Consider the following 10,214-nt stretch of genomic DNA (forward strand, 5'->3'; position numbering starts at 1 on the left):
ATGCGAGCACGCATACCGTGTCACATGTTGTTGTTCATTGAACAATGGCCGTAGTGATGCTGGGTCACTGATCTAAAGTCACCAGAAGCCCGTTATCCCTCAAGGATCATGTTCGATCTTGGAGAAGCTGTTGTACCATGGAGCTTGTCTGCAAGAGGTGATGTCCGCTCTTGGCCAGTCCCGTGGTTGGTGATGGTGGTGCCCTTGAAAGCTCTTGGACAGCTGTACCTCTAGCTCCTATCATGGGAGTTCTATTTGACTAGAACAAGTGTGTCTACCCGACTTGATAACAACGGTATCGGTTCATTGTTCCGAGTCGGAATTCCCGACAGGGCTACACTTCTAGCCACATATGTGGTTAGAACCACTGCGTCTACTTCATTCAGTGAGCACACTGTCAGCCTATGATTCTGATCAAGCTACATTTCTAGCCACATCTGTGGTTAGAACCACTGCGTCTACATCATTCAGCGATCATACTGTCAGCCTATGATTGTGGTCAAGCTACATTTCTAGCCACATATGTGGTTAGAACCACTGCGTCTACTTCATTCAGCGATCACGCTGTCAGCCTATGATTGTGGTAAAGCTACATTTCTAGCCACATATGTGGTTAGAACCACTGCGTCTACTTCATTCAGCGATCACACTGTCGGCTTATGATTCTGGTCAAGCTACAACTTGCTTCAGTGATCCCATTTTAGTACATAGGTGGTCAAGCTATATTTCTGGCCTCACATGTGGTTGGAACTGGCGCGTCTACTTCACCCAATGAGCTGACGGTGTCAGAGTGACGGACATCTTACTCTCCTCTTGAGGGCTAGTTCTACATCGACTAGCCAGTTTTTGATCGGTATCCTGCTGTGGATTCGTTCACTTTTTGCTCGCCTCAATGCGATTTTGCATTCCCTGTCACATGCTCCATGAGCAAGGACCATAATGATGGTGGACCACTGATCTGAGGTCGGTAGGTGCCCGTTATCCCTCAGGTTCATGCTCGATGTCGAAATCTCGATATTGAGGTCGTCCGCAAGAAGAAGTGTCCGCTCTTGACCAGTCCTTTGGTCGGTATTAGTGAGGATGTGCCCTTGGAAGCCCTTGTACCATTAAGCCCGACCATAAGAAAAAGAAGAAGAAGAAGAATTGTCCGCCTTAGGCCAGTTCTCTGGTCGGTATTAGTGATGCCATGCCCTTGTACCATTACGTCACACCGCAAGAAGAAGAAGAGGAAGTGTCCGCTCTTGGCCAGTTCTTTGGTCGGGATTAGTGATGCTGTGCCCTTGGAAGCCCTTGTGCCATTAAGCCTGCACGCAAGAAGAAGTGTTCGTTCTTGGCCAACCCTTTGGAAGAAGAAGTGTCCGCTATGTTGCTTTTCTGTGGAGACTATTCCGGGCTCACAGCTTTTCGAAAATGCGAATCAACTACCTCACTTTTTCCCTCTTCTCACTCATGCATTCCGTGTCCCAGTGTGATAGCGATGCATCAGTGAATGCCGCCCCGGTTACTGGTAAGCCGATTCGGAGATCTCCTTGGGACAACGTAACTGCAATTTGGCGCCCTTCCTGAAATTGAGCTATCCGCCTTGGAATTGTCGTAGTGTTGCATTCCTTATGAGGTTGTCGAAGTGAATCGGGTTGTGGGCTAGGGATGCTGTTTCAGGCGATGCTGAACAGAGGTTTCTCTCTGTTGCTAAAAATAATGAAGTAAGGATTTCCAAGAGCGAACCATTTGCAGCTGAAACAACCGAGGACATTTGGGTAGCGCTGTCATGCGGGATTAAGCCCATAAGCAAGCCGTTGGTATTTAGGGCGACATCCGCCTCCTTGCGAGCGACGATGGCCAAGGGACTTTCGGAAAGTGGTCCAACCCTGTAATAATCATATGTAAGTGGCCACCTCATGCTCCCCTGAAACACAGTTTTGGTGTTAGCGAGCGTCGTGGCCGCTGTTGCTCTGTTTTTCCTCGTTTGCTGTTGTGGATGCGGTAAGCATCATGAGGAGTGTGAACGATGAACTTTGCAGTTGTCAGGGTACATCGGTGGCCTCGGGAGTCTGGCCATTCTCCTTGCCCTCGGAGGATGGATACTGTACATAAAACTATACAAGAATTAGAATAGCAACTACCAATGAAAAATTGGAGAGGATTTTGTGAAAAATTTAGGCACTGTGCTTGAGTCGATTCCACGTTGGCAAACTCTAACGTTTTAGAGGTGCTCGTGGCTAATGAGTCTGCCTATAGTGACGTTCTAAGGTTGTAATTTCATCTAAATTGGAGTACGGTCGCTCACAGGCTCACTTCATTTCATCCTAACTAGAGTTTTTGCGTTGAAGTATTGCCGTCAGCGGTTGGGGATTGACAGGGAAGATATTTCCTGTGGAGATTTCACGTGAAACTTGTGTATCATTTGATTGTACTGTAGTACACACATGCCTGTAGACTCCAGTCTCGTCACTACTCACGAGGCAGTGGTTTCTCATGGTACTAAGGGGGCCTCTGTTTGGTGCGAGCAGTGGCTTTTCGACGAGTGCTATGAAGCTAGGAATCTCCGGGGCACCGCATTCGCAGGGTCTATTCTCAAAGCTATTTTCAGGTGACGAGTTTCTGCCGCCGAAGCGACTTAAAGCCTCGGAGGCGGGTACCGAAGATTCTGAATCGATCACGAGCGACACTGATGTCGACTACATCAATGCTTATCTAGATCATGTGCACCCCAGAGCAGGTAGTACTGGGATCGTCATCGAGCTGGGAAACCCGAAGAGGGTTCCTATAGCGATCGGAGATGTCCATACAAGCACATTCATTGTATACCTCGGGATTTTCTTGTTGGCGTATCATCGGTGAGTAGCATAGGAGCGTCTCTTGAGCTGACGATGATTTATATTTTGCTGGTTTACGTCGTAGCAGTAACCACCCTCTCAGGTCTGGAATGTCGGGTTATGGAGGGTAAGGGCCGGACATTGACCAGGTGAGCTAGTTGCTAGGGCTGTCACTCCGGCAAGCCTTGATCAGCAACAAGCACTATAATGTTGGTGATGTTATATTCGTGGAGTCTCCGCTGCATATAGTATGCGAGGAACCTGCCGACCCCGACTTCTCAAAAATCAAGAACCTCTGTGACGAAGAAGGGGATATGGTAGTCTGCGATGAGACTTTGATGATTGATGTGTGTGGGTGCTTAGGATTACGACCCGTTGTGGTACTGGTGTGCTGTGCGCTCGCTGACTGACGCGGACTTACCGGCCAATAGTAAGACGGAAGCTTCATAGTTGAAAGGGCTGTCAATAGAAACGTCAAGGATCTCGGAATAATGTGACAGGAGTTCAATTCGATCACGGGTCGTGATTCACAACTGAGCATGCTGTCACTGAGGCAGAGTTTCGCAACAGTAGTCGTGTTTTTACACTAGGCGGAGTCAATGTCACATAGGACGATAAATTACAATCGATGTTGAACGCCACCGTGAAAGTGTTGTCTGCTAGCACGTGCTATGCGAAGCCTTGATAGTACCCTTTCTCTACGGCACCAGCACTTCGGTCTGTTATATGATGATCGATTCGATTTCGTGTGTGTGCTCCTCGCTTATCGTCTCTTGATAGGTCACTTCACCACCGTAGAATCAGAGACTCAACGTCGGCTACTACTTCTGCACCGACCAGAGGTAGCAGGGTCGTCGCTGTGCTTGAGAGGGATGTCGGCTGATGTAGGCAACGGAGGTCTCAGAATCGATCAACCGAGTGGCCAGCGTTTGTGGACTCGAGGGGAAAGAGGAGCTGTTGGAGGACTTACTTCAAATATGGATTCATAACTGCTTGTAATTGTATACTCTACCATGAAGTTCGATCGTTTCTTTTCTAGTGAATACCAGGAGACGCCGATGGGCTACTCTACTTACTTTGCGCCGGCCTTCATGAGCCACAGTTGTTTGCCTAATGCAGGTAGGGTGTGTGAATATAATGTAGTAGGTTCATAGTGGTGTTGCATAATCTCAGACTGGGTTAATGATCCGGAAGGCAATTTTGTGCTCAAGTGCCGTAGGGTGATCAACACAGGTGAGCCGTGTGTATGGTACTGCATTATGTTGCATCTACATCTCTCTCCCTTCATTGACTGGGAGTATCCTTTCCCAATTACGCCCTTATGTAGACTACTCCTGTTGTAGATCGTCATAAGAACGAGAATCCCCAAGCTTTGGTTTTTGTATGACCACGTTTTCGGGTATGTCAGATTATTGGTCGCATAATTGTCGAGTAACATTGGAAGTATGTTGATGATCATTTCTATGCAGGCGATGAGGTATGTGTATCATATCTCTCCGAAGAAGCCCTGCTTGACACCACGAAGACCCGTGTGGACGACCTGAGCAGCACTAAAGGCTTCGTCTGCACTTGCCCTAGGTCAGTCCACTGCTGTCCTGAAGTCCAATAAGCCTCTACTAGATGCGACGCCGACGTTGACCCGTCTCGGGTGTTCGCCTGTCCCTCCTGCTCGGTGGGGGAGGTGGTCTTGCCATCGAAGGCTCCATTGATGTCTGACGATGAGGAAGCCATTGGTACTGGTGAGACCCGTGGTGTAGGTCATGCATTTGCTTCCTCAGATTCCTTCGACCCTCTTTCTTCGTGCTCCATGTGTGGTTGCGAACTGAGCCGGAATGGATTCAAGTCCTGCTTGAAAATTGAGTCGCGCATTGACGCAGTTTTGAAGAGCCTGGAGTCGAAGTAGGGTGTATATTACTGAGATTTATTAACCTGGTATTCAGATCGCTCACGAGGCATAATGCTGGTGAGTTGCTGTCCTCTTTGGATGTGAAACAGCTTCGGAAACTGTGCTCACTTGGTACTCATGATAAGCATGGACTGTCTGCTAAGCTGTAAGACCATTTCTGGCATGCTGGACTATGGTATAAAGTCATCTATTCCTGGTCGTGAGAATCTCCTTAGCGCATCGAGGACGGTGTCCAATAATTGCAGAGGAATCGATCTCCAATTCCTCTCAGATTGCACATACTAGCCGACTACTACGTATTCACGAAGGAGTACAGCGAGGCGATCGAGTGTGTGGATATCTTCATTGAATTCTGTGTAAGCTTCTCCTTGGTTGATGGGTAAACTTTCTCTCAAGCACCCCTCGACGATTGTACAGTAGCGTGCAGAGCTCCCATGCCATCTAGACCAACCCATAATCCACTTGCATTTTAGAATTGGTAGCTAATCTTCTCAGGAACGGGTTTACGATGGTCTCAATGGAGCACACGCCTGGGCTCTCGAGGAGAAGGGCGACATCTTGCTTGAGAAAGCCACGTGACATGTCGCGACTGGGGTGGTGAGCTCGGCATCGTTACGATCAGGTACAAAGTTTTGACCATCCGCGATATTACCAAGTTTCGCGATTTTTCGAGTCAATCTATACGGCGTATGTTTTTCCACAATGCCTTTACCCCTCAAGAGAAGTCCACATTGAGGTCCAGTGGAGTTCTTGAGGTGATTTATTCCATACCATCTATCGTTCACTTGCTGTCTCCAAGAACAGAAATGGGCTTAGGATCTATCTTCCTCTCAGAGCTATGAGAAAGCTGCAGATGAACTCAAGCTGTTGTTCGGTGACTGGCACGAGTATTACACGAAAGTATATGATAAAATTATAAAGGTCGGCCGACCCGATATGGTTTTTGCTTCTATTCTCTTCGGATGATCAGGTTGAGCGAAAACTGATTACTTTATGAAAATTTACTTCCAAGTCTATGCGTTCCGTGTTTGGAGATATAAATGCCGTGTTAGTTAGCAAGACACGGATCTGAGGGTTGTGATTGACTATCACTGTTAGTGGGGGGGGGGTCTTGGGGAGCTTTCAACCCCTGAGTATCATAGCACTAAGACACAGCGCTATCACGACAACAGCAACCATCACTGCGACTAGAAGAAAGGAGTTTGTCATTGAAAAAGTAAACTGATGTATTGAGGCTTCCTGTCACTAAGGGAGGAGCCTTCATTACGACTATTCTGAAACGGTCTGGGGACCCCTAGTGCACTATAGAGAGGAAATCTCCTCCTGGGTACCCTTGAACTCGCGATGAACTTGAATTTGAGTTGATCGGCCGTGTTCATGGCCGGAGAATTCGTTGTGGGTGGTGCTGAGTGGCGTCTCTCTCAATACCGTTCTCGAAGGTCTGCCGAGAGTCTAGAAAATGTCTGGGAAAATGGCTGGTTGTAGCCGGACAAGGGAGAGAGGCTACTATACGCGTCGCGGAGCGCCAGTCTCTGAGACGACGATGATGAGTCGGAATTTATAGCAACGTAGAACCATCAAGGATCCCTATGCTTCCTAATGGGATGGATAGCGATCAGTCGCTGTCCCGCTGGTCTCAGAGGGAGGAAGAAGCCCCAAGGCATCTTTGATTTGTGTAAACGAACGTAGAGGTGCTCTGAGTGGCGCTTTGCTCGGTCTTGTAGTTCACCGCTGTCGAGGTGATCATGGCGTTTGAATAATTGCCGATAACTTCTGCAGTTTCTGTAGACAACAGGTTGATGCTTTTGCCAAGGTATAATCACAGGACCAAGTTCACAACCCGCCGGTTCTCAACAATGAAACGACGAACTCGTTTGAAGCTAGACTCGGAGGATAACACCGGCGGCTTCCGGGACAACTGCCAGCCAGCTGATCTGCGATGTAGAATCTGCATGACTTACGTGGTCAGGCGACGACTCCTTCTCCAGCAAGAGCATCGACTCTTCGCTTGGCGCTCGTGAACAAGTTATGTTTCCATGAGATGTGTTAAACTTGTGTTATCACTGATAGACTATCGAACACTGGTTACGGAGTCGTTGACGACCCTTAGTATGATCGCTGGGAGTTCTCTGTATGGAAAATAGCGCTGCTCGATGGCTGCAGTCTCATATTTGGTGAGGAATAGCATACTTATTGTGGCAACCTCTGATCGTATCTGGCAGTTCATGAAGGTAGAGGAGGTGTACCAAATTCCGAACAAGAAACTGAGATTGACAAGTTCACGGAGTTCTTCAGCTGGGGAGATATTCTCCCTTCTATCCTGAGGGCTCATAGTGGAATGCCGCAAGTTCCTGGACGCTTGTGCGAAAAGCGAATGATGTCCTGTCGTAGACCGACACCAACTTGGACTCGGCTACTGCGATCACATCACTAACATGACCTTTCAGTGGAGGAGTTGGACAGAAGCAACATATTGGGTGTTTTTCGCAATGCGGAGTCCGCATGGATGAATGTTGTTGTTCGGTGTTGTGATACACGTTGGTAATACCAACGTGGTATTTCAAGAACCCCCGCACTATGAGAGTTGTCCGAGTGGCTTTTCATTCTCTTACACACTATCGACGCAAATACGGCTTATGTATTGACTGTAATACTTTTTCATGATTGACAACATCAACAACATCTTCCTGACCACAGCTCTCCTTCCTCGTGTCATCTCGGCTCACTGATGAAAAGCGATGGATCTCAGCTCTGGTACATTTTCATCTTCTTCCAAAACAGCAGCGAATCCCGTTCCCAAGATTAAGCTGTGGCGCCTCTCGTTAGGAGCGAATTCGAAGAAAGATATCATCAGGGTTGGACCATCGCGTCCGTCGTTGTAGCGACATTCGGCTGTAAGCTGACGCTCAGCTGATTCTTGTGGACCACAATTCAGTCCTGCTCCGTCGACTCCGAAGTGTTTTATTGATGCGAAGTCGAGCGTTAAAGGTGGCTGTAAAGAGCGGTAAAAGGTCTTTTCTGGAATGCTACTAATAAGCATCAAATCGGTCTTATGGAAATTGAAAATCGCATGATCATTGTGTAGAAAGAATCCATTGGAGTAGTGCCTAATGTAGTAGCTGCCAGCCCGAAGTATACCACAGTCCTCCCCGATTCTATGGTAGCTGTGCCCATTCTGAAAGTTGCACCCATGAGTGGAACGGTTTCTGGGAATGTATTTAAACAGCTGGTAGAAGTCCTGGTCAGTCAAGATTGCACAAGTTTTGTGGTCTTGGACGCCTTCCATACAATAAAAGTTACCAGAGCTAGCCGATACCAGGGATGTCGCACAGCAGTAATAGATGAGACGCTTCCAGACACCTGTCGAGAGATTGCATTTCGTGGTGGTCATCAGAGAACAACAGATTAGCTCTGCACACAGACCAGGTCAATACGACTGTGAGGAGTGGAAGCTCGGCGATAACGCACCTCATTCTGCTAGAAAGCACCGAGCTTTCTGGTTCCTCGAGTTATGGAAATTCCCATCGTTAAAATTGTGATGTGAGTGCCGCACGCCCCAAAAATGTCTTCCGCTCAACGATATGCCAAACGCTCGAACTTTTCCTCGGAACAGGAAATCACCGATCAATCCTTCTTCGAAGACTCAGACCAGACTCAAGAACTTGTTCATGAATGCCCTCCCCCGACACGTTGAGTCTCGCCACGGACATCATTTTTGTGTGTCAGTGTGCAGTCTCTGCCGTATGCTGGAGAAGATATGACTCAGAGAATAGTGAGTTTCTCGACAGGCTCAGATCAGTTGGTCTCTCTGCTTCCGTGAATAGTAGTAGATGTATCCAACGCTATGTGGTTCGTTAGTGGCGTCATCAGTTTCGTGCATCTTAACACTTCACTCTGGACACTGTGAGAAAGCGATGTCTTCTCATGATCGCTACCCTGGCCCCATAGAAGGACGATCACTGAGATTAGATTGTTGACAACAACTTGTTGTTCTCAACGGTCCCTTGTCGGATCCATCGGTCTCTCTCGTGAGGTTAATTACCTACACCGGGGTAAGTTGTGCATTCGCGACATTCGCTATGCTGACTATCAGCTCCAGCCGAGAGGCTTTCCGCTGTGGGTGCTCGAGATCGAAACAGACTGAAGGCTCCCTAGTAGGTAGTCACTTATTTTAACATCTTATCTCGGGACGAGAGCCTCCTAGGAGTTCACGTATCTCCAGTTCATCCTGTCGAACTCCGAATCGACTGCCACTCCCGAACTGAAATTCAAAGACGATTATATGATATAATTTATATCGCGCGTTGTTATCACGTCGCTGTATTTACCGAAGTAGTGCGCTCCTTCCACGAGCACCTGGTTGCTCTTACTCGCGGAGCGAGCGGAGATATATACTTCGATCCGGGTCATTCCGACCGTGCATGTGTACGAACTGATGGTAGCATTCAGTCGTCCATGCCTGCTTACTTTTGTCATAACAGGTGCATCCTGCAATGGTCACGAACAGTCATGAACAGCGTTGTGTTACTCGCCACGGTTAATGAATCCAACCAGTGAGAGATTCGGGCATACAGCACAATTTTGCGATACTCACTGGTGATTACAAACTTCAAAGGGCAGGAGATGTATTTTGCAAGATATTTCCCCAACAAATCTAAAGTTTCCCACACAATGTACCATAATCATCATTGTCCCATGTATTAAGAACTCGGCAAAGGATAATTGATCGAAAAAGTACTGCCTATTAGCAGCACTTGAGTAGATGTACTCCTCTAATAGGAGTGAGTATGAATCCAGTAGTATTTATGGAGTGCAGAACACCCATGAGTATATCTGAAGGCATGGACGACAAGAGTCGTCTTGAGAAATGGCGGACACAATTATATCACGAATGGCATCATATATCACTGATGGTTCTTGTTCCAAGCATCATCAGCATCATAACGAATATAGGTGGAGAAGTCACCATATGTGGGATCCATAATGGAGGTATAAATAGTGTGATTCGTAGAGACTCCGCTTAAAAAGGAGCAATCCATGACAACATCCCAGGTAGACTTTATATCATTAGTCTTACCATGCTCCTTCACACAGTTCTCAGCAACAGTACGTCTAGGATCAGAAATCGGATCGGCCTCCCAGCGATCGTAGTTGGTCTGCACCAAATACCAATTATCGGCCTCGCTGTAATCACCAGTCTGATTGTTCAAATATGCAGGCTCGTGTACCTCACCGTTCTGGTCAATGGCCAAACCATCTTCATCACGAGTAAGAACTACAGCTTTGAACTCATCACCAGTCCCAGCCATCGATAGGTACGCTGGAACAGCCATCGGACATTTGCTGAGGTACTCCACGGCAGGCTCAAAGTCGATAATACCCTGTTCAAAGATCATCTCATTGAACGTCTGAAGCGCAGAAGCTCTCCCTTCTTCGATATACTCGAATATATCCTGCTTGGTCGGAGTCTCTCTGTAAGTGGGATAATATCT

The 10,214-nt window shown here is 47.6% G+C and overlaps 3 protein-coding genes across 3 annotated transcripts in view; 2 read left to right on the top strand and 1 right to left on the bottom strand.

Annotated features, from left to right (window-relative positions):
* Window positions 1-38: 38 nt before the first annotated feature.
* Pmar_PMAR005202 (hypothetical protein) lies at window positions 39-2,282 on the top strand. Its single transcript, XM_002786454.1, has 5 exons — window positions 39-1,507; window positions 1,660-1,757; window positions 1,808-1,883; window positions 1,930-1,983; window positions 2,029-2,282. Exons 1-5 carry the CDS (start codon window positions 1,411-1,413, stop codon window positions 2,109-2,111), a joined length of 408 nt encoding a protein of 135 aa, XP_002786500.1. The 5' UTR covers window positions 39-1,410; the 3' UTR covers window positions 2,112-2,282.
* Window positions 2,283-3,829: 1,547 nt separating this feature from the next.
* Window positions 3,830-5,688, top strand: Pmar_PMAR005203 (hypothetical protein, conserved; the record flags this gene model as incomplete). Its single annotated transcript, XM_002786455.1, has 10 exons — window positions 3,830-3,935; window positions 3,990-4,049; window positions 4,286-4,394; window positions 4,437-4,555; window positions 4,595-4,715; window positions 4,757-4,867; window positions 4,994-5,078; window positions 5,218-5,297; window positions 5,345-5,477; window positions 5,557-5,688. 10 exons carry the CDS (start codon window positions 3,830-3,832, stop codon window positions 5,686-5,688), a joined length of 1,056 nt encoding a protein of 351 aa, XP_002786501.1.
* A 3,938-nt stretch (window positions 5,689-9,626) lies between these two features.
* Window positions 9,627-10,214, bottom strand: part of Pmar_PMAR005204 (hypothetical protein) — a gene marked incomplete at both ends in the record, with an annotated part of 1,250 nt that continues 662 nt past the window's right edge. Inside the window, one exon of the mRNA XM_002786456.1 lies at window positions 9,627-10,212. Within this exon, the coding sequence (XP_002786502.1) occupies window positions 9,627-10,212 (586 nt within the window). The remainder of the gene's footprint in view (window positions 10,213-10,214) is intronic.

This window comes from Perkinsus marinus (genome assembly GCF_000006405.1).
Source record: "Perkinsus marinus ATCC 50983 genomic scaffold scf_1104296931384, whole genome shotgun sequence".
NCBI lineage: Eukaryota > Perkinsozoa > Perkinsida > Perkinsidae > Perkinsus > Perkinsus marinus.